Source organism: Ambystoma mexicanum, chromosome 9 (assembly GCF_040938575.1).
Source record: "Ambystoma mexicanum isolate Mex_15411 chromosome 9, UKY_AmexF1_1, whole genome shotgun sequence".
NCBI lineage: Eukaryota > Metazoa > Chordata > Amphibia > Caudata > Ambystomatidae > Ambystoma > Ambystoma mexicanum.
In genome coordinates, this window is record NC_090931.1 from 463,753,930 (window position 1) to 463,778,185 (window position 24,256).

At 41.8% G+C, this 24,256-nt stretch overlaps 1 protein-coding gene across 4 annotated transcripts in view; it reads right to left on the minus strand.

Moving 5' to 3' along the window:
- The window catches only part of COL26A1 (collagen type XXVI alpha 1 chain), a 1,569,010-nt gene that overhangs the window by 1,047,196 nt on the left and 497,558 nt on the right, over window positions 1–24,256 (minus strand). For 3 of the 4 annotated variants that reach the window (XM_069614997.1, XM_069614995.1, XM_069614998.1), the window contains exon 3: window positions 8,019–8,122. In XM_069614997.1, the coding sequence (XP_069471098.1) occupies window positions 8,019–8,122 (104 nt within the window). The remainder of the gene's footprint in view (window positions 1–8,018; window positions 8,123–24,256) is intronic. The other variant, XM_069614996.1, reaches the window with a different exon arrangement.

Below are 24,256 nucleotides of genomic sequence, written 5' to 3' on the forward strand. Positions count from 1 at the left end.
GTTAAACGAATTTCTGGCAAATGGAAGGCAAGCAGCAGCAGCTTTTTACACGTGAAGAAATTTGCAAATCGCGGCAAAATTCGCGGATGCGCCGAGCGCTATTACAGAGGAACCACAGGGACTATCTCTATCGTTTTGGGGTCCTAGGAAAGCCTAGGATCTCAGCTTCCAAATAAAAGTTACTGCAAGTCTCTAGCACAAACGGTTGCGGAGATATGAGCGATTGAATAAAGGTCGTTTTTCAGATTTGAAATTTTGAACGCACACTTTTTCAGCTTTAAAAATGATGGCAGGATAACACAATTGCTAAGCTGCAGTTCTACTTAGGTTAAAAATTGATTGAATTATATTATTTTAACTAAGAGATTGGTTCTGCAGAGTTTTCTAGGTACTCACACTATATTCTTGGGTGAAATGGGCCTCGCCATGGATCTGGTCAGGGTTTTAAACTGGACTCTGGTCTGGTCTGGTCTGGCCTCTGCACTTCACAGTGATCTGGGTCAGCTCTCTCTGCTGGTCTGGGTCTCTCTGGGTACAGCACTGCTTTCTCTCTGGTCTGGTCTCTTAGTTCTGGATAGATTGAAGTCTCTAGTTTGGCTCTCTGGAGGTTTGATGGAGGTAAAGTATGGATTTTTCCGGCAGAGCGTCCCGCTGCAGATGGAATTGACAAGTCCCTATCTGTCCTGACTCTCTGCTTTTATGTGTTTTTGAGAGTGGGTGTGTGTGTTGCATCACTAGACTTGCCCCTCTCACTTGTCATTGGTCCAGCTTTCATTCCTCCCCTTGATTGGGGAATGAACTGTGAGTCAGAGTGATGTCATTTTATGGCTTGCCAAGAGGGCACTCCCTTGTCAGATTGCACACATTCTATATTTGATAATAAAAGACATATTTCACAGTTACACAGTTGCTTGAAATTACATATACATGGTGTGGCTGAATTTAGCCATGTCTCTGTCCAAATCTGCTCTTTCTAGGAGCTTGCATTCAGAGATGGCACATAATGGACTTTTTAACTGATTTTTCAATTTCTGACATGGACCCAACTTTACATACATGTGCGCAGGGAGTAGGGACATTAACTGATGAAGTTTCAGATTTTTAACATGCACACATTTAGAGTAATATCCACTTTTCCGCTGACACCCCCCTGAACATGCCACCGGGTCGAAAAACCTCTTAAACTGTGGGCAGAAAAATCACAAGAATTATGGTATCATTTATAAAATTTTCACATGTCCGCTCTATGAGTTATTCTTCTTTTTAAAGTTATGTTCTGGCTCCAAAGGGGTGTGGTTTACCCTCAGCACAAGGTTGAATTTCTGGTTTTTTCCAGTTCTGCCAAGCCAGCTTGCTCTCACAGGCAGTGCCCCTCCCAGCTCCTGCCAAGAGGAAGCTACATTTTACGACTGCTGTAATAAAACCTTTGCCTGAGTGAAGAGGGCTTTGTTCACTCTCCTGCAGAGCACAGGTAATTCAATTATCAGATAGATGGCATATCCTTAGTGTGGGCAGCAAAAGGAAGATTGCCTGGGAACACAGTTGTGACTCAAGTTTCACTCCTGATGGGGTAGCTGTCAAGCAAAATCAAGTTCCTTAAGCCAGACCTTCAGCTAACTGGCAGGTTTTTTGTTGCTCTTTAACTTAACTTGCAATTTTACACATGCAGCTAGAATGCTGATTCTAAGTGCAAAACTATGACATTTCAACAGTTACAAAGGCATGTGACACCAAACATAGGTCACTCATTTAATCTAAACATTTTCGATTTTAGTGTCTTTAAATCCAGTGCAACTTAAACTGCTGCAATCCACAGCTCAGCCAGTCTAGTTATACATTGTTTTGTGCTCTTCATTTCCCAGATTTTGTAGGCACACAAAACTCCATTCTGCCAAATGTCTGCTGGTGTTCAGTAAATATTTTGCACATATTGCAATGTTTGAAAGTAGGCATTTTGACTTGCCTTCAGGGAAACACAGAGTGGTTTTAAAACTGCCGGCTTTTGGATAGTGGTGAGTACTGGTACTGCACCCATTTTTGGGATTTAAGAAAATGAATTCCCCACAATTCTAGGTTGCATTTGGCAATCAGCATTGCCATTCCCAATGGTTTCAGACTACTGTGCGGGTAGTCCAATGGTGGTTTTAAAGCGCTTTGAAGCTAACCGGCGCTACTGTTTTTCCTTTGGCAACCCATTTCCCTCATGGCAACCCGGCCTTTCATTCTCGCACTGGTGGGTGGCAAGTGAGGCAACCATTTTGGTGTGCGCACAAACTGCGCAGCTTTCCTGGATTTTGGCGCACATGTGGGTTTTCCGCCATCTTGAATTTTCTAAGCCCACAGCACCAATTGTTGTGGCATGATAGCTTAAACGTGGGTCAGGACACCCAACAGGAGCTCGGTTTTTTCATCATTTAGAGAAAGCCCATGCTTTGCCATCCAGTCTTGGATCTTACTATACATTTCATTGAGGTATGAAGAATCCTTTTCATAAGAGCCTGAGAGTGTGATGACAATCTGAGCATCGTCAGCGTAGTTAGTGTATAGGACATTCATGTCATCCAGGAGGTTGAATAACATCTTCGTAAAGATGTTATAAAGGGTGGAGGAGACGCAGGAGCCTTGGGGAACTCTGCAAATGATAGGGGATGGGTCAACTGAGGCACTGTCTGAGAAAACCCTCATCGATCTTTCGGAGCGGAAGTATTGGATCCATTTGGCTGCATTAAGGAGGCTGAGGTGGTTAGGTGTGAAGTTAGGATGTTATGGTCGACTAGATCGAAGGCTGCAGAGAGATCGAGGAGTACGGCGAAGGATGGATGGCCTTTATGTTTTGCCTCATCCATTTGGATCTTCTGGTCTAGAAGGGCTTTCACAGTGCTGTGTCTAGGTCTGAAGCCTGATTGGCAGAGGCCTAGAAGGTTGTGGATTTCGAGGTGGTTCTGAATTTGGATGTAAGCTGCTTTATCAAGGATTTTAGCAGGAAAGGGATAGTGGTGATGGGGTGGTAGTTGGTGGGAAGGATTGGGTCTAGAGTAGGTTTCTTGATAAGCGGTTTGACCCAGGCGTCTTTGAGGTTCTTGGGCACCGAGCAGGAGGCGGATGAGGTGTTAATAAGGGTGGTGATGAAGGGGGCAAAGACTTTGGCTCCTTCATTGATGATGGATGCTGGACAGATGTCCCCTTGACATTTTGATGGTTTAAGGCTGGCAATTATTGCTTCAACCTGCGTAATAGTAACCAGGGCAAATTCAAAGAGATCAGGGTTGTTGGAGTGCGGTTGGTGGGTTTGATTTCAGTTATTTATACCTTTGGTGGCTAGGAGGATTCTTTTGGTTTCTATTTTAGTTTGGAGTAGGGCTATTTTGTATAGAAGTGCCTTTTGTATCTTGACACACCATGTAGCATCTTTGACACAGAAAGATTGGGGAGGTATGGGTGTTTCCAATTCCCTGAGAATGGTGAAGAGTTATTTCACATTGGATTTAGCATTTTGTATTCTACTGTTGAATGTGTCACTTTTGGTTTTAACAATGGCTTTTTTGTAGGTGGCGGCAGCTCTCTTGAAATGGGGTGTTGTTTTTTTTTTGCAAGATGGCTTCAGCTGATCTTTTCAATTTCCTCAATGCTTTTAGTTCTGGGGTGAACCATTTGTTAAGGTGATTAGGTTGTTTAGCTTTTCTAATTTTGATAGGGGCGATTTGGTCTAGTGCTAGCAGTAGGTTTTTGTTGAACATGTGAACTAGCGCTTCAGGATCTAGTTCAATGTCATGAGAGGGGTTGATGATGGGTTGAATGAGGATTCGGATGGTCTCCAAGGTGATGGACTTATTGATGGACTTACAGTTGGAAGAATTACGTCCAGACATTGCTTACGGGGAGTGTGTGCAGCCCCTCTGACCATGGGCAACTTGTTGGTGGCCAGGAGGCATATCCACATCTGGAATTGCCAGTTTGAGTCCTTACAGCTGTGCATGGAAGCCCATTATCCATTCCAGGACTCCAGGATGCTTGGGAAGAATTAAAAGAGAAGGTCTATTGGGTTCATAAGGAGAAAAATCATTCTGGAACGTTCAGGCGAAATCAGAAGCTAGGATCCAGCCATCATGATCCTCGTTCACTATCCTTAGATCTCAACCTTCAGCAGCTAAGGGCAGGTCAAGGTTTAGAGGAAAGCAACATGCTCTGGCTCAAAATATAAGCACTTCCTCTCCTCTCAAAATGTCACGCTCCTCACTAACAGGGCATCACTCCATCTTCTCGTATGGAGGCAAAGGCTCTGTCTCTTCAAGACTATCTGGAGCACCTTCAGATAATCTACTTCGGTCTAAGAAGTCATGAAGTCTGGTATGCTCTGACCGTTGGCTCGTGTACCCTGAACACAGGAATCCAAGATAAACCCTGGCCCTCAGAACTACATAAGAGTGCCTTCATGCAAAAAGAGATCCTGGATCTACAAAGAAAGAAGGCAATTTGCTCAATCCCACTCGTAGACTTGGTGAAAGTGTGCTATTCCCTAGTCTTCTTGTTCCCCAAGATCTCATCTCATTTCATCTCCATGATATCAGACTGGTTGGTCTTCCTAGATCTCAGCAATGCCTACCTGCATGCGCTGAAATGTCCCAGTGATCACTGGATTCTGTGGTTTGCAGTGGGGTCTCCACTTTGAGTCTATGATCTGCCTCAAGGGTTTTAACATAGATTATTGAGCCCATGGTAGGGAGACTTCCGGAGGAAGAGCCCTACTTGAACAATCTTATTATCCCTGGGTCATTCATGCTAAGCATTTCTTTGTTGGTGTCCAGAGTATCATCCACAGATTCCTCACCAATCTCAATTAGTCACATGTGGCTCACTCTCGAGAACTCATTTTGATTTGAGCCCACTTCCAAACCAAGCTTGCCCTGGCTCCACAGCTTTCCTCATCATCCATGATGCGTGCTTGATCTGCAACCTGAGAAAGACTTCTGACCAGAGATGGTTAGATTCAGGGTCTGATGTCGACTTCAGTATGTGTTGTGCGACTTAAGACCCTAGGTTGTCATCTAAACTCCCTACTAAATGCTGGTGCGCACGTGAATCAGACTGGGAGAAACTGCTCCTACTACCTCCGACTACTGAAAAATGTACAACAGTTCCTCTCTGAGTCTAATTGTGCATCTGTTGCATAGTCACTCACCACTTCAGTCAATTGAATGTGGATAGGTTTACCTTCTGGCGAAATCTCCAGCTGCCCTGTTCTGCTCCGGGCCTTGGTTGCCCACACAAAAGCCATTCACTGGCCTGAAATGCCTCTACGGGCTTCCACCCATCCCCCTGATTCAACGATAGTAAGGCCAATCAAGCTCAATTGTACCAGGCTGCTCATGATAACACCATTCTGGACTCAGAGAACTTGGTTTCCCCTCCTCCTACCGCTGGCCGAGGCCCCACCTCTTCTGCTTCCAAGACTCCTCCATACTTTCCTAGAGGGGTGACTCAACACAGATCAACAAATTAAATTTACAACCTGGAAACTGAGAGGGAGAGCTTCAGGTGTTAAGGTTGCCTGCTCTCCTCTCCATAAATATCCAGGCCTGCAGGAAGGCCTGTACCATGCACCCTTTGGATTGGCACTGGGGTACCATTGTTGCCTAGTGTAGTAGGAACAATCTTCTGCCACTGAACTGTGTTTTATCAGACATAACCAGGTTTTTTCAGGAAAGCATCGATCTGGGTCTGTTTCTGTCCACTCTTCCTGCCCAGTAAGCTGTGATCCAGGCTTCTTGTGCCCCGTGGGTGGATATGCATGTGGCAGAATACAACATCTTCAGTCTTCTGCAAAATATTTCCGGATCTGTGTTGTTTAACAGAAGTCAATAGATTTGTAGCGGAATTACCTGTGGTCGATTTCGCCGCAAATCTATTTAACTTTCTCACAAACAACCAAAATGCCTGTCCCGCCAGCAGCCCTTTAGTAATCCCCCCTCCCCTTCTTACCTTTTTCGCCAGTCTGCGCCACTCCTGCGGCGTCAGCTCGGGTCCTCCAAAGCAAGTTGGAGCTGATGCGGCTGGGTCCCTTATTCTTTTTTTTTTTGTATTTTCTTTTTTTGAGTGCCCTGCTTCCAATGTCCTTGAAGCGGGGGTCAGCTCTGCAACCCCCGAAGCCCATTATTCCGAACATGGAGAGCAGGGGACACCCCTGCAACCCCTTTCCCCTCATGTTCAGTAAAATGGGCGTTGATTTATTGGTAGTGGCCGAATTCAGCCAAATCGTCCGTATGGACAATAAAATTAATTCAACTTGGGTAGTACCATATTTCCATCTCTAGGAACATCATTTAATCACTGGGGCCCCTGTGGGACCTCTCCTTGGTTCTCCGAGGCCCAAAAGGACCTCAGGTGTAGCCCTTGCAAAAGACAGACTGTAAACATTTGACATTCAAAACCAACCTCTTGGTCACCATCACTTTGACATGGAGGATTGGGGAACTTGGAACCTTCAATCTCTCATACCTCCCAGGAGATTGTGCTGCCTGTCCTTCTAGTAGTCCTCTGTTGTAGTGTCAAGATGTTCGAGAACCATTCTGATTTATCTTGACCAGACTTGGTCATTCTGGTATTTGAATAGGCTTTTGTAACTTTTGAAGAACCCAAAAAAGGTCATACAGCCTTTCCTCTATCGATGTGTCAATGGCTGAAGGAGACCATCTTTATGGCCTTCTCCATTTCAGACACTCCCCTTCATGGAAACATGGTAGAAAGATCTGCCAGGGGGATGGTCACCTTGTGGGATGAGGTCAGGGTTGCATCCCTAACCAATATTTTGAGGGAGGCAATGTGGACTTTCCCTAACACTTTACCTCATCACTACTGGCTGTTAATTCCTGGGTGGACGTAGCATGAGTTTGGATCTGTGGTCTTGCAGACTGCTCGTCGCATAAGGATCCAATTTTGCCTAAGTTAGTATTAAAGGTGCACTGGGTTTTGGAATATTCCTGGATGTGTCTTTTTTTAGCATCAAATCGGGTGTCTTTGGGATTTTTCATTAGTCATGACTGGGATGAGGAAAAGAGTATGTGGTAGAAATGTCCAGATTACTTATGAGTAATCTCTATTATCCCTCCCCCGCTCTTCCTCCACACAGTCCCGACACCCTCTTCTCCAAAACGCTGCTCAACTGCCCATCTTCTTGGGCATTGAAACTGGATTATCTACATGTCAGTGGCCATTCACTACCCTCTGTGGCAGAGGGGAAAGGTGGATTTCAAAAAGAATCTTCAATCTTTTTTGTGAAAAGGGTCTGGGCCTCTGGGGTAGGACAGGTGACCTTTATGAGTTAGGACTTTGGCATGGAAGAGAAGGACCAGATGTAATGAAGATTACCAGTAAGTAACGCAGGCATTACCTTCACCCTGCTGGTGGAACGTTCTACACACCACTCCCGAGGAGTACATTTACATGTTAGCGGGTAGTATCCTGGACAATGGAGACTATGGAATGCATGAAGAAGGATGGATGTGCAAAGTAGCAGTGAAACAATGTTGTATATAAATCTATACGTCGCTCTCCAGTTCTTCCTGTTCTTTTACCGCTTTTCTTTTATTCTCCATTTTATCTTTTACACTTTCCAGTGTAGGAGCTAAGGGTAGGGAATAATCCTAGGTACTCAGTGAGACATCCAGCTGAGGTACACTTATGGACAAATTCTGATGTTTGTCATGCAGTTAGCAAACAATCTTAGTCGTATTTGCGAAGTATATGTTCTGGACATTTCAAAATGAACGCCTGGTGACTGCCCTTGGGTGGTAGCAGTGCGCCGTATAAATCAGCATAACATAACATAGCATGTTCTTAGCAAACAAAGATCTGTTTTGGGGAAATACAATAAAATCTACTTTAAAAAATTGTCAGCTTGACAAGTCTTTATCATGACACTAAGCGTTGTACTTTGAAGACATAGTAACAATCTGAATATGCAAACTGGAGCCGTTTGTTTCGTATCCCTCTAGAAAAATAAGTATTTTAAGTCGTTTTACCTTCTTCACAGTTGGCCCCCATGAGGCCAGGGCAGCACCTCCATTCTAGGGCAGTAACTGTTCGATAGGACACTTTGTACGTGGGTCTGACCAGGGTCCTGTAACTAAGAAGAAGCAAACATTTAGATGACGTCATCGAAATGCACAGCCATTATGATCAGAATTCGGATGCAAGTAGAAAAGATACGCAGACTCCAGGATACGGACTGGCACGTGAGTAAACCTTGACGACCCCAGAGTGGACTAGGCTATTTAACTTACCAATTTTAAGTAGTAACAGAGCTGTGGAGGAGCAGAGACAGGTTGTGACACAATAAGTGGCATAGTATATTAGATTAAAAACAATTAAATAAAGCTGGGCTATTATGCAAGTCTATGCAAATAGGACGAGCATACTAATCCTCAGCACTTGTTAAGGCCTTAGAAAATAATAATTCAGGATAATTGTCCTGGTGGTAGTTTTCCATTGATTGACTTGTATAGATTTACCCACCTGATAGCCGGGGTCAACGCTCCAGATTCTCCTGACTGGAATGCCCGAGTAAGTATTAGAGCTAGCATTTGTGCACATTTTCTGTTATCTGGGGCTATTTGCATTATAACGTTTTGCAGAGAGCATAGGCAGGCATTTTCAAATTTGAGAACCACGCAAAGACTCGCCAACTGTATTCGCGAGCGACATCGAGTGTTGCTCAGCTGCACCCCCTCCCCCCGTTCGATACGCCTTTAGAAAGGTAGCTGTGTTTGTGCTTGCACATTGACATTGTATTTGATGCAGGTAGTCTCATATGCCATTCATTAAAAACCAATGACCAAGTGCACACTTGGCACTGTAGGTTTTCCATCTACTGCCAAGTATGGCAATTCCAGTTATTCAATTCAAGTGTTGATAACTCACATTCCCTGCCAGCTATTAACATGGAATGCAAATACTCACAGCAAGCATTTTTTTTTCGTCAAATGCACAGGTTGCCAACTGAAACCAAAGCAACAGATAGAGATTTCCATCAAATTCCCAAGTATTCATGCCCTTTCCAGCAGTTGGTAGGCAATGCCCAGTTAATCAACAGATTTCTAGGTATCAGCTACACACAGCAAGGTCCTGGCCTGGTTGAGAGGGTTGCCCTATTGCTAACGATTGCCATCAAACATCTAGGTGCTTGCCTCATTGCCAATCAAATGACCAGGTGCTGTCCCTGTTTGCCAGGGTTCGCTATCAAATGTTGGTACTCGCCTCATTACTAAGGATTGCCATCAATAATGGCAGTTTACATTCACTGCCTAGCTACTGAACCTATTGCCAGTGGTTGTCATTAAATGCACAGGTAACCATCCCATTGCCAAATGTTGCTGTTACAAGCCCTGGTGCTTACCTCAATGCCAAGGAATGGCAACAAATACCCAAGTAGTTGCCCAATTGCCGAGCACTGCTATTACCTGCCCAGGTAGTAGCGCAATGTCATTGTCTCCCCGAAACACTGTTGTTGCGTGGGCCAGGAATGCAGTAACGCAGCTTTTTTTTTCTCTCACGCACCAGCATTTAAGAGGAGTTGGCCGTGTCTAAAGAGTGCAGCATCTCTGTGCTCTGTGGCAGTTAGCCGCCTGCTAATCCCTCTCGTGTTGGTAGCAGGATCATGGACAGAGAGAATAGGGTCAACGGCGTGGAGCCTGGCAGGTGGGTACACCCAGAGTGTAGCGAGCCACATAAGGTGCAGAAAAGTCTTATGAATTGCAGCATGTCATTCGGGAGATGCTCATCAAGTCTTGTTTTTAGTTTGGGCTATTTGGTGGTGCTTGTGCCAACTATCAGCTGAAAATATTGCATTATTACACATTCAGGGAGAATTGGCATATGAGGGGACCCACAGCAAGTTGGTTTTGATTGGGTATTTGCCCACCTATTGACTGCCCATGGCCATGCTAATACCTATGGTGACTGCCTCCCAGATCCTGTCTCTCCCCACCCAAAACATCCCCTCAATGGAACTCTTTGAGGTTGTTTTAAACAAGCCCGACCAACAATCTTCGCACTCAAAGTGCCTGCCAGTGTTTTTTTTTCCAAAGCTGTCAGAGTTGAGGACTCTGTAAACTGTAAACTTGCTAGTGGTGTAATAAAAATGTCTTAACCAGGTCTGCCTTCAGCCACTAGATTTATAAGTACTATGTGTGTCCTTCAATGAAGTCCTGTTAAAACAATCGTTGCGTTGGAAAGGCCAACAGTTTTGGCTTGTGTATAAGTATTCAGCATTTGCCAGGCACTGCTATTAGATGCCCAGGTGCTTGCACCATTGTTCAGCTTCAATGGCCCATTGATACCACTACTGCAGTGCCTAGAAAGTGCCTTTGCCATGCCTAAACAAAAGCCCAAACTCTTGCCATTGCCAGTGTTTGTTTCCTTTGCATTCTGGGGCTTGCAGTTGCAGTTTACTCATTATGAATCCATGATTGTCAGTCCATTAATGAAAGGAAAAAAACAGGTCTCAGGTGAAAAGCCCTCGAATTACATTGGGCATAGAGCATTTATGTGTTTGGCTTAGGGTCAGAAGATCGAGGCCTCCTTCCCAGAGTATCAAGATTAACAAGGAATCCTTGGCTCATTGTCTATTCTTTTGCCCACATATGCTAAATTAAGATCGCTTTGTTTAAAGCCCATGTTGCGAGAAAGGAGCATCCGGTCAGTCAATGGTGTCATTTGCCTGTTTAAATCCACCAATATACTAATCATTATCGTTATTACAAGTATGTACGTCCACAGACATGGCTAAAAAGGAACTCCTCTGCAAAGTAGCTTTACTGGTTGTACATGGTGATTATTATACGCAGATTTGATACAGATGAATTGAATAGCTAGAAACTTGATGTCAACATTTAATTGTCAGGTGCTATGTTTTTAAGTTCATTTGTACTGGCTTTACTATATAGTTTATTTAAATATTATAATTGTATTTATTGGGAATGAGTACCCGGCGAGAGTCAAGCAGAATGCAACACGCATTCTGATTGGCTCTTGCCGGGTCCTTACCCAGCCGAGAATCCTTCGATTCTCGGCCGGGATTCCAGCCTCCTTGTCTTCGGCGGGGGGATGTGGCAGCCTCTCAGCCAATGAGGAGGCTCGAAGCGGGGCCATCCCCGCTCCGAGCCTCCCCACGGTTGAGAAGCTGCCTTCGCCCCCCACCGGGGACTCAGGTAAGCTTTTTTTTTCCCTTTCCCTGGCCCTGCCTCCTCCCTGCCCTGCCCACCCCACTTACCTTCTATCCCTTGGTCCCCGGTGGGGGACGATGGCACCCTCCTGCCGTGTGGAGACTCGGAGCTGGGCCATCCCCGCTCCGAGCCGCCACACGGCTGGAGGCTTCCATCGTCCCTCACTGGGGACGCAGGTACGTTTTTCTTTTGTTAGTTTTCTCCCAACCGCACTTACCTTCTTTTTTTTTCGAGAGAGGATGCGCTGGAAACAGTCCAGCGTTTCCGCTCCCGATGGCTGCCATGGAAAGGGAAAACTGACTCTTTGTCGTCTTTTTCTTTTCCCGAAACGCTGTGGCATTTCGGGACAAAAGAAAATGCTTTTAGTGCCTCGGTCAAGCAGTTTTTGCGGACCGTGTTACTAATAACTATATGCCCCTCGCAGCGGGGGCTTTACCGACTCTGGTAATGCCCCGGGGCCTTCGGCCTTCGTTAACTATGGGCCCCGGCGATTTACCTGAGTCGGTAAATGCCCCCGCTGCTCGGGGCATATTGCTTTAATATCTGTTTTTATGACATTTTTGTCATCTTTTGTATGTGTATAACAGTTGCAGGACTAAGGTCTAATGTCTAATGTCGACTAAAGCAATGAAATGAAATATAAAAGCACCACCACCTAGTGCACGAATTATAATAAAACAGAGACTTTACAATTAAATTATAGAGCACACAACAACATTACACCAGAATTATAATGTAATTATTGGAAACGAGTGGCATTTACAACACACAATTAGTCATGATGAAATAACTTGAGCGGTTGACAAACTGCTACTAGCATGTTGCTAATGTGCCACATTCACTGACCTCCCGTATATGCACCAGGAGGAAAATGACTCTCACTAAATTCCATCTGTGAGGGCAATACATCCTGATCTTTTTTGATTTTTAGTGTTAAGATGATGCATGTAATTTTGCCTCTGGGAGTGAGCTCTGCTAAACAAGATCACTTTCATAAGTGCACGTATATGCCTCTGCAGTGACTCAACTGACATCCTTAGCAACTGGCATGGATTGGCTACATGGCAGGTTCAAAGGTCACATGTGCATTCCTGACAACAGTCAGCTTGAACCCAAACTTTCAACAGCCTAAGGCTGACTTGCATCTTAAGTATCCTGATTAGAATGATATAATTGTGGAAGCCAGAACCTAGTGGCTGTTTGGCTAATAACTACATAAAATCTATGTCTGGTTGTGGTGGATCTAATGATTTCTTAGATTCCATGGTTATAAAACCTCAATGCTATGAAGTAACTTTTACTTTGCCATGTAGCATCATCTCCATGTGCATCTACTGAATCATGCTCACACTCTAAATTCCATCATAACATGTTGCCTTACATTATGTTGTAGTGCCTTCAGTTCCAAAACAATTCTTTCAAAAAATAAGAGCCATGACATTTACTCCCTTGCAATTTTTCATAGTTTTGGTACCATGCGTTTTGTCGTATTATCTTTTGGTAACATATCACTGTACGCATTACTGAGACATTGTTGATGATGTTAATTGACTTAGTGAATATGTATGTTCAAACCTTATCTTGGACAATCTCCCTCGCAGTTTTATAGAAAAACTCCCAACTTGAACTCCTCATTCATTCCATCTGGGCTAAACTCCCCAATCTCTCAATCCAAAATAGTTCTCTTTGGTCCATACGTTTTCCATGATTTCCACCTCGTGGTTTTTTTTACTACTTCTAGTATTGTTACTTTCAATTGGGCTATTGTATGCCTATTTTCTGAAAAGTTTTGTGCTACTGGTGACCTGATTTTATTTGTTTGAATAATGCTCTAGTGCTCATTACATCGCTCTTTAGCTTTCCTTACGGTCTACCCAACATAAAATATTCTACAGGGGCAACTTAATAAGTAAATTACTGGTTTTGAGTCGCAAGTCGCAAAATCATTCAGTCTTATTTTATTTCTGTTCCTTGGGTGTCTTATATAGCTTCCTCTCATCACATTGTTACAAATATTACAGTTTAGGCAAGGAAATGTGCCTGTCTTCTTTTTCTTAAGTATTGTTGTTTATCCCTTTGAGGTCTCTCTGCCTTGATTAGTAGACAATAATAGGTGGTTTTGGGAATAATATCTGAAGTTGAGGATCCAATTCAATGAGTCTCCAATTCTTTTTTATGAGTACCGTGATATGATGGTGTTGGCTAGAGTATTGGAGGGCATATAAGAATGGTATATCTGGTTTTAGGTTTGAATGTTTATTTGTATGGGTTTTGGTGAAGGCAGCAGGTCTAGTACTTAATTTAGGTAGATTTCTCTTTAAATTTGATATTGAAATTTGTAATTGTTTTATTTACATTGACTTTAAGGCCTACAAAATGGTGGTCAGCAACGTTTTAGAAGGTGGTCGTTTGGATTTGCTGTTCCGAATGAGTTTCCATTCAAACTCTGAAGCTTGATGGGTCCCTTTTTCTAGTAGTAACATGGCCTCGTCTTGTTTGGAAAGTGTGAGGCATGCGCGTGACGTTTGTAAAGGCATACGCCAGATGCGGAAGGAGGGGGTATGACTGTGGAGTGGGGCATGGCGTACGTGCTGGTAAGAAGTTTGTTGCGGCATGTTAGTGTTTGTTCGGGTCGCCAATTATGTCGGCCTCGAGGTGCAGTGCATGACAGGGAGGGGCAGTGTTTGGGTTGGCCTCTGTTCTGAAACAGAAGGGGACATTTGCTGGGTGGAGTGCAAAGGAAGGTGGAGAGGCTCGGTCGGTCACGTTACTTTCCATTTCAGTCATAACTCAGCCTAGTTCTCGATATGAACTTACACAAAAACAACATAGTCACCAACGGAAGGGATAGATATTAAATTGTCCTTAGATGAAATAACCTGTTGCCCAGATTTAACGTTGATTCTTTATACTATATATTTGGTTAGCATTATACAGGGTTATACAGGGTTGAATGTGACTTTTAAATTCTGCACTAAAATGGGTTTTCAGGTTTTTCTTGTGATATGGTGTCCGTGTAGAAGCTTTAAGTGGTTGGAGTCATTGGTGTGGGAGTGGTGTTGCCTTTCCAAATTGTATTCCCATACTACACGCAGCATACATTCACACACCCTGTTAAAAGGGCAACAGTGTGATCCTGTGGCTCAGTGGATCACTTTCATAGATTTGATTTGGCAAATATTCCACGCTAAATTCATTTATTTTATTACTGTCTAAATACTAGCAGGCATACATATCCATGGCTGCAAATAGTATTTTTATGCCAAAAGAGGCTCATAACCATGTTGTAAGCTATTGATGCACACAAAACACTAGGGAAATATGCTTGACTGGATTATCTAGCTCATCTATCCGATGCATATGCCTGCATCTCTGCTAATTAGGTATTGCACAGCACAATTGTATAATCCATAGCCAACCCAAATGTTGTTCAAACATAGATGATACATTTAGAACATGATACATTTTCAGTTTATATGGTATTAGTTTCTTATCCTTGACTGGATTTAAATTCATCCAGGCACAGAACTTGGTACTCATTCCAGAGTTGTCCACTCTTATTGTCATTGGGGTGGGTTGCTAGGTTGGGGTTTTAGTCCTGTTGGGATTGATTTTATATATTTTATGACAATTGTTAGTTTGTAGAAACGGACGGTTCAGAGTTTACATTGGATTATGATGGGTGCAAGTTGTCTTGACCTTCTGACACCACCATTTTGGGCGTTTGTTTAATTTTAATTTTAAAAGGGGTATTAATTGAAGGACGAGGTTCTTCAATCATATGTTAATCTTGATTAATCTTGAGGGATAGGCATTTAAGGACTATTGCTTTGCAGGGCACTTAGTTGTTGCTCCAAAGTTTCTGGTTTTGTTCATTTGTACTTTGACTGGGGTTGGGTGGGGGAGGGTTAAAGTTGAATAGGAGGCTGTTGAGTATTTACAACTATTAAAGGATCCATATTTGAGTAAAAATAGGGGGGTAGAGCTCAAACAGGGGTAAGTTGGTAAGGTTTTATTCTTTCTACCTCTCAGTGCGGCTTTGTGTGGTGTAATGGTTTGTTTTGGGTCTAATTTGTTTATATTCTTTTATTGAATTGTTCTTTTATAGGTTTTTTGAGAATATTTGTTTTTGTTCTGTCAGCCCTTTTTTTTATGTGAAGTTGATGTGGTTGACAAGTTGTCCAAGAAATTTGTAGTGAATAGAATGAATTCAAGCAGTCTTGCAAGAGACTCCTTACGATTGGTCTCATGGAACGTTAATTGGTTGAAGGATAATATCAAAAGGAAAAAGGTTTTGACACATCTAAAACATTATAAAGCGGATGTTATTTTTTTACAGGAGACTCATTTTATGGAGAAAGAGGCTATTGCATTTGAGAAAAGTTGACAAGGTCTTGCATTACATTCATCATACACATCGATCTCTAGAGGGGTGACAGTATTGTTTAAGAAAGATTCTCAAGGGAATGTGTTGGAGTGTAAGGCAGACAAGTTGGGACGGTGGTTACTGGTGAAGGTTCAGATACAAGACTTGGTAATGTCCTTGTGTAATATCTATGCACCAAACGTCAATGGGGATGTATGCTTTAATGATTTGGGACGATCAGTGGACCCTGATTTGGACAGGAATAGTCAGTTAATTAGAGATGGCAGGAGAAAGGACTGAGAGGCTTTGAAACTATTGATGGATGTTTTTGCGCTGTCTGATGTATGGCAATTGGAGAACCCCACAGGCAGGGAGTAGACATTTTACTCAAATGCACACCATATCTACTCTCGAATTGACAATATATTTACATCAGGGGTGATCACGGGAATGGTTGAGAAACAGGGAGTATAATTGTTTCTGACCACGCCCCAAAAAGTATGATGATTTCATTGATTTATTCATCAGAAACGGCCTGAGTGTGGAGATTTAACACAGGAATTCTAAATGACGATGATATGAAGAAACAGTTAGTTAAAGAACCTTCAGAGTATTTGAGAACTAACTTAAATGGAGAAGTTGGGATTGAGACTAGTTGGGAAGCCTTTAAGTGTGTGATGCGTGGAGTGGCTAAGAAAATGTCTGGGGTTAAGAAAAAGAAAAGAGATGAAGAACTTGAGGAATTGAGCTCAATAGTGTCAGCTTCAGAAAAAGAGCTCATGGGTCACTTCGACAATGAGAAACACTTTGAATTGATGACAACGAAATATAAGCTCAATAAGATCATTAGTGAAAAGGCAGAGTATCCATTATTTAGATTGAAATGTAAATATTATGAGGGTGGTGAAAAATGTGGTATTAGCCCATAGATTAAGAACAAGGGAATCCACTGGGGCGATAGGAGCCATAGGAAAAGAAGGCGGGGTGACCAGGAATCCTGTTGAAATAAACAAGATGTTTAAAAACTTTTACAAAGACTTATATAGCGAGAAGTGCACATTTGATGCAAAAAGGATTTCCAATTTCTTTGTGTCAATTAACTTGAAGAAGTTGAATGAGGATGAAAAATCGATTTTGGATGCGGAAATCTCACTTGAAGAAGTCAAGAAAGCAGTTTGGTCTCTGAATACTGGGAAATGCCCTGGTCCAGACGGTCTGCCATTGGAATATCGTGTGATGCCTGATGGGGTCATGGAACTAATGAGTGATACGTTTCGTGTGAGCAAATCAAATGGAATTCTTCCTCCATCTTTGCGTCATGCTTCAATTTCCTAATTGCTCAAACCTGACCATTCAGAGTTGGATACAGGAAATTACAGACCCATTATGTTTGATGAATACGGACAGTAAAGTCTTGTCTAAAATCCTGGCAGCAGGAATTTAGAAAATCGTCCCTGGGCTAATACATCCTGACCAGGCTGGCTTTATTAAAGGTAGAGTGTCATCTACAAACTTAAGAAGATTGTTGTTAATCATGGAGGAGTGTCAGAAATCAAAAGTTGAGTCATTTTCTATCTCCCTCGATGCCGAAAAGGCTTTCGATACGGGGAACTGGAACTTTTTGGAATATACAATGGAGAAGAAGAATTTTGGTATAGAGTTTATGAGCTGGGTGAAGGTCCTAAATAATAGCCCATCTGCAGTGATCAATACCAACGGCCGGCTGTCTGAAGAATTTGTGTTGCAGCGGAGAACTCGTCAAGGGTGTCCACTGTCTTCATTGTTATTTGTGATCTCTACTAAACCCTTGGCGGAAGCAATTAGATCTGCTACTCGAATTAAGGGAGTGAACTATGGAAAGACTTGACAAAAGCTCTGGTTGTGTGCAGATTACTTATTGGTGGTGGTACAAGATCTCTCAAACTCAATTGCAGAGCTAATGAGGGTTTTGGATGACTTTGGCGCAATCTCAAACTATAAGATTAATTGGCAGAAATCTGAGGCTCTACCGTGCCTGAACAACACTATTTGTGATGTGGTGAAGAGTTTTGGATTCCAATGATGTACAAATAGGATGAAGTACCTTGGTATCTGGGTGACTAAGGATATGAGTGTACTTATAAAAGTCAACATGGACTTATGCATACAGAAAATAAAGCAGGAGATGGATCATTGGTCTTCACTACAGCTATCCTTAGGGGTCAGGGTTAATGCGATAAAAATGACATTGGCGCCAAAAATTACTTAATATTAGGCCAGGTATGAAAATCAGATTGGAGGAAAATAGATTGTATGCTACAGTCCTTTATTTGGAATGGGAAAATTCCAAGATTAAAGCTCTGGAAACTTCAGCTCAAAAAAGAGAAAGGTGGCTTAAACATTCAGAATTTTGAAAGATACCACTAGGCATTCACCTTGAGACACATCCTTCCATTTCTATCATTGGATGATGTCTGGGTTCGAGCTTAAGCAGAGAGGGCAGGGCCATTGGATGTGTGGGCAATTCCATCTTCCACCAATTAGAAGAGTATACATAGCTCTGCTTTGACATATTTCTTAAGGTCAACTTGGCAGGCATATGAGCTTGCAGCAGGAGTAGAACCTGGTAGGAACGCAGACTCTTCAATATAGTTGAATCCAAAAATACAAATTGGGAAAAAGGTGATATTCTGGAGAGATTGGTTTTTAGCAGAGATTAAGAAATGTGTAGACTTGTTCAAGGGTCAAAGCTGGAAAACATTGCGAGAACTGAAGACAGAATTTGACCTTGCAGACAGTTGATATGGTGATAACAGAAAACTAAGAAGGGTGGTGAGATTGCAATCTATGAAGGATTCTCCATTGTTATCCAGTATTAGGAATTTCAGCGGGAAAGATCACTTAGCCTCCAAGATATACAATTTAAGTGACTTTTCTGAGCCGACCATAAAATCCTGTGACTTGGTCGTTTGTTTTGAAAGAAGAAATGACCCCACAACATTGATCGAATATATGTGCCAACATTAACAAAGTATCCTTGAACCTTGGTGATCAGATCGTCAAGTTAAGATACTTAACCGAGCATTCTGGACTCCGGTCTGCCTTTTCAAGCATGGTCTACTGGACACAGACACTTGTTGGCAATGTGCTCAAGGACAGGGCACATTAGAGCATATGTTGTGGAGTTGTATTAAATTGAGGAGTTTGTGGAACGGGGTCGCGGAGGTGATGAATACTGCCATAGGTGAAGAATTGGATTAGGACTTTGCAACACTCATCCTGGGTGAAATGGTCTTGTTGGAAGACTTTAAAGGGATAGTCCAGTAAAAAATTTTATTTAAAAAATAGATAGGCAACATTAAAAAAAATACTAGCACTTTTTTTTTAACTTCCTTGTAAAATTTTGAGCTATTCAAGCCCAAAATTTGCAAAAGCCAGCACATGGGCACATCCATTTTGTGAAATGGATGCCCGCCTGTGCTGGCTTTTGCTTTTGCGGCACTAATGAAGGAAAAGCCAGCCAGCTGTAGTAAACAAAAGCTACCGCTGGGTGGCTTTTCCTTCATTGGTGCTGTACGCGGAGGACGGGGACCGGAGACCAGAGCAGGAAAGCTGCAGCTGAATCTCGGTAAGTGCTATTTATTTATTTTTTTAAAATAAGCACTAGCTGCGTTTTTTTTTCTAAGTTTTCCGGGCTGGAGGAGCCCGGAAAACTTAGAAATAAAACTGCAGCTTTAAAAACGTTGTATTTATGTTTGCGGTCGCTTTTGAAGTGACCGCAAACATAAATACAACGTTGTGTTTGAAAACGCTGCGGTTTTTCTTTCCAAGTTTCTCAGGCTCCTCCGGCTCGGAGGAGCCTGAGAAACTCAGAAAGAAAAACCACAGCGTTTTCAAACACAACCGCGTTGTGTTTCTGCCTGCCTTGGCTATCACTTTGGGTCTCCGGTGCTCCCCCAGGGGAGCACCGGAGACCCAAAGTGAAAGCCAAGGCAGGCAGAAGCACAACGCGGTTGTGTTTACATGCCGCGGTGTTTCTGCCCACAGCTGATTTCCCATTTGGGGCTCTCGGGCTCCCCACGGGGGGCTCGAGAGCCCCAAATGGGAAATGCTAAATGCTGCAGTGTTTCTGCCTAAATCTGCTTTCCCATTTGGGGCTCTCGGGCCCCCCGTGGGGAGCCCGAGAGCCCCAAATGGGAAAGCAGATTTAGGCAGAAACACAACCGCGTTGTGTTTCTCCCTGCCTTGGCTTTCACTTTGGGTCTCCGGTGCCGGAGGAGCCTGAGAAACTTGGAAAGAAAAACTGCAGCGTTTTCAAACACAACGTTGTATTTCTGTTTGCGGTCGCTTCAAAAGCGACCGCAAACATAAATACAATGTTTTTAAAGCTGCGGTTTTATTTCTAAGTTTTCCGGACTCCTCCAGCCCGGAAAACCTAGAAAAAAAAAACGCAGCTAGTGCTTATTTTAAAAAAAAAATAAATAGCACTTACCGAGATTCAGCTGCAGCTTTCCTGCTCTGGTCTCTGGTCCGCGTCCTCCGAGTCCCGGCACCAATGAAGGAAAAGCCACCCAGCAGTAGCTTTTGTTTACTACAGCTGGCTGGCTTTTCCTTCATTAGTGCCGCAAAAGCAAAAGCCAGCACAGGCGGGCATCCATTTCACAAAATGGATGCACCCATGTGCTTGCTTTTGCGAATTTTGAGCTTGAATAGCTCCAAATTTTACATAGGAAGTTTAAAAAAAAAAAGTGCTAGTATTTTTTTTTAATGTTGCCTATCTATTTTTTAAATACATTTTTTTACTGGACTATCCCTTTAACAATAATCATATCACCTTGATTATACGAGGAGCAGCAGTGGCAAAGAAATTGATATTACAAGCTTGGAAAACAGCAGACTTTTTGAATTGGCACAACTGGCTTGAGGAAATGTACAAGGTTTGTAATATTGAACAAGTAAATTACATGGTGCAAAAAAAAAGCTTCAAGTTTTCAGAAGATTTGGGAGTCATTCTTGGATTTAAACCTGACAGAGGTTTGGTTTGCGGGCTGCAAAACAGATAAGTAATGTTTTCATTACTTTATGTAATTCAGATGATGAGAAATTGTTTTCATTGTTGCATTCTTGTATTGTACTGATGGATGCTTTGGACATTTTAGTCAAGTTTCGGGGTGCAATTTGGGGGGTTGGAGGGCTGATGCCCTTTTTTTTCCTTTTTTTTCCTAGGCTGTTGATGGTTAAAGTTTTGGGATTGATATTTGTATTGTGAGCATGATTGTATGAGAGACTCAATGTTTTAATTTGTTTTATGAAAGTAATAAATTTGTGGGAAAAAAAGGTATATTTTTACATTTGGTTTTAGGAATTAGGAGGGCCTTTCTATTTAGAGTACTGGCTTTTTCCCAGGCTTTTTCTATGACACCCCTCGGGTATCCCCTCCTGTCATATTTCTCAGACACTTTCAGATTCTCTTCTCTTAGCTTTTCTTCCGATGGTACAATCCTCTTTAGTTGTAAGAATTGGCTATATGGCAAGTTATTCTTCAGGTGTTGCGGGTGATGCCTTAGATAATGCACTGAATGATTTACATCTGTAGATTTGTGGAATATGTTTGTTATTATCTCTTTCTCTCTCAGTTCCAGTTTGACACCTAGAAAGTGTGATTTTGGTGTTCCTACTTCCATGGTGAATTTGATACCTTCATGAAGCAATTTTACGAATTCCAGAAAAGCATTCAATTCCGATTGTTCTCCCCAGATGACAAAAATGTCATCCATGTACCTTTTCCAGGTTATGATTTGTGTTTGACATCGTTTGTCTGTGAATACGTGAGTTGACTCTAAGTAAAACATGAACAGATTTGCATATACTGGGGCCATTGAAGACCCCACCAATGTGCCGGAGGCTTGTAGATAAAGTTGTGTTTTATAGCGGAAATAGTTATTGAAGTGTATGATTTTACTTAATTCTAGTATCAATATTTTGTTAGCTTCACAGTTGCTATCTCGGAGTAATGACCATTCCAATGCTTCTAGACCATCTTGATGAGGAATTGAAGTATACCAACTTTGTACATCAAAGGAGACTAGTAAGTCCAAGGAGTTCAGGAAGTGAGTAGTGTCCCTAAGGTAGGTTGATGTTGATGTTGATGTTGCTTGTACCAATGGTTGCAATGCCTTATCCACATACACTGCTAGTGGGTTAAAGATGCTGTATGTTCCAGCCACTATAGGTATATATAGTGGATTGTTTAGGGCCTTCTGTATCTTTGGTAATCCATAAAATACCAGTATAATTGGATGATCATTTGTTATAAAACATTTTGATTTTGTCTGTTACCCAATCAGGGTCACATGCCTTTTCCAGTGTGTCCTTTATTATTTGTGAAATGTAACTAGGTGGATCTTGATCAATCTTTATTTAAGTATGTTCATCTTCTAGTAGTTCATTGATTTGGTTGTCATAGAATATAAATATAATCTGTTAATGCTAAAATACAATTCACCTAAACCATGAAACAGTTAAAAGGGATCCTTTGTATTAATTAAGATCAATTTGTATTCCTAGGGAGATCCCTGTTATACAAGAAATGAGAAATCTAGAAGTTGAAATAGAACACATCCAAGCAATTATCAATATAAGAATCATGACAGAAATATTAAGAATGACAGACAAAAGTGAGAATTGATAGTAATACCTCACATTATTATCATTTTTTACATAGATTGAATTGAATAGAAAGAAATGAATAAACAGCTCATGAGGAAGGGAAGTCTCTTTTCCTGAAACGCATAGAGCAAACCACAAGAAATCAAGAAATCAGTTCTATATGTATTTAGAATATCTCTGTTCCAAAAAATGTGTTGTTTTGTATCATTGCAATTCTGGATATTTGAAAAATTTCAGTTGAATCTGTGAAGTTTGTATTATTGTAAAAGGATTTACTTTTTTGAAAAAGTACAAATACAAAGAAACTTCTGTTACTTTTTTAAAAAAACGGAATCTTTGTCAATTATTGAATAAGCAAAAAGATCAAGAAAAAAATATTGTTTGGTTTACAATACATATAGGCGTGCAGGAGACGGGAGTGTTCCACAAGTCTGTGAACATCTGCTGATCTTCTAGTTGACCACCCAACCTAGTGTCAAGGTTGTTTTTCTCCCTTGCACCCTACTACATTCCTTACATTTCGGAAACAGAACAGATAACAGGGTGTGCTTCTAGTCAAATAGAAATTAGGTATTGGTTTCCTTCTGAACCAGCTCACACTCCTATGTTAACCTAAGAGGTGAAAGAGATATACTTGTGTCACCATTATGGTTCTGTTCACTGCTGATTTAGTGGTAGTAATGTGGGGCTGAGTAGGTATTGCATTATCTATTCATCCATGTATTCCTGCAGAGCAAAGGTCATTTCGTCACAGTGTGAACCCAGAATTCGAATTATTTTGAATACACAGAAAGGGGTAGAGAAGCCAGGGGTACAAAAAGATGCAATGTGTTCTGAATTTAGAGAGTTGTTAGGGTCCAAATATCATGTTTCTCCATTGCCATGTTATAAAACCCTCTGATACTACCCTTTGCAATGGGGTCCAATTTTTGGCACCTATCTAAATGAATGTGTTGCAATGCATTTTATTTAGACCGCTCTAAGTTGAAGTACACACACCACTGAATTCAATTACATATTCCTTAGCTGTTGTTAAATGCAGTCATCAAACAAATGTACGCATTTTCTCTAAATGTTACATATAGCATGAACTAAACACAAAAGGTATTGGAGCACTGCATAGATATTTGAAAACGTTTCATAGCATATTTGATTGTTTCAGAAGATGAAAGCCCAATGATATGAATTCATATTCAGTAAAATGCCTTCCTCATTCCACTCCGATTTGAGTTGCATCCATAGGTTACTATCTTGCAAAAAAAGTGTAAGGGTGGAGAGATTAGTTTACACTTAAAACCGATCTGGTATACTGGTGTTTTGTTGTTGTTATTTATGCTGCTCGGTAAATTGATGATTTTGTTATTTCCAGGTTATTCAAACTTGCCTTATATTTTTGTATGGCTGTCACTGCTAGTATGGTTAAATAATATAACAAGGCTTCCAATCCATACGAGTCAGCTGCTCTATGATGCTGAGAGTGCCTTTTTCGGGTCTTTCCATTCTTACTAAAGCAGTATTTTCAGGGCGGGCATCTTCAAATGATAGGACATGCATGACAGTGTTATTGTCACTTGTGTATGTGAGTAGCGTGATAATGTTTCTATTCTCTCTTTTCCTTGGTTGTGAAAACATTCAGCTACATAGAGTGAATACATACCTACATAAGTGTATAGTAGTACATTATGAGACATTATAGTGTATGAATCTCTGTACATTATAGGAAAATATTTTCGCTTATAGTTGGGTGTTGCCTGTGCCTACCTGTAGCAAAGCAAATACCAGCATCTGATCATGGGAAAATCATATATTCAGAGATCTTGTATTCATGGAGTGAAAAGGGAATCAATTATTGCATTGAGGTCTTATGATCTTCGGCAAACATGACAGAACCGTAGTCCATGTGCCTGATAAGGAGTCAAGGAGAAATCAGTAGTGGAAGATGGGGATACTCCTTATAGTGTATTCTCGTAACCTTTGGCAATGAGCATACTGTGAGGTCCCATGTTGCACAGGGAGGAAAGGA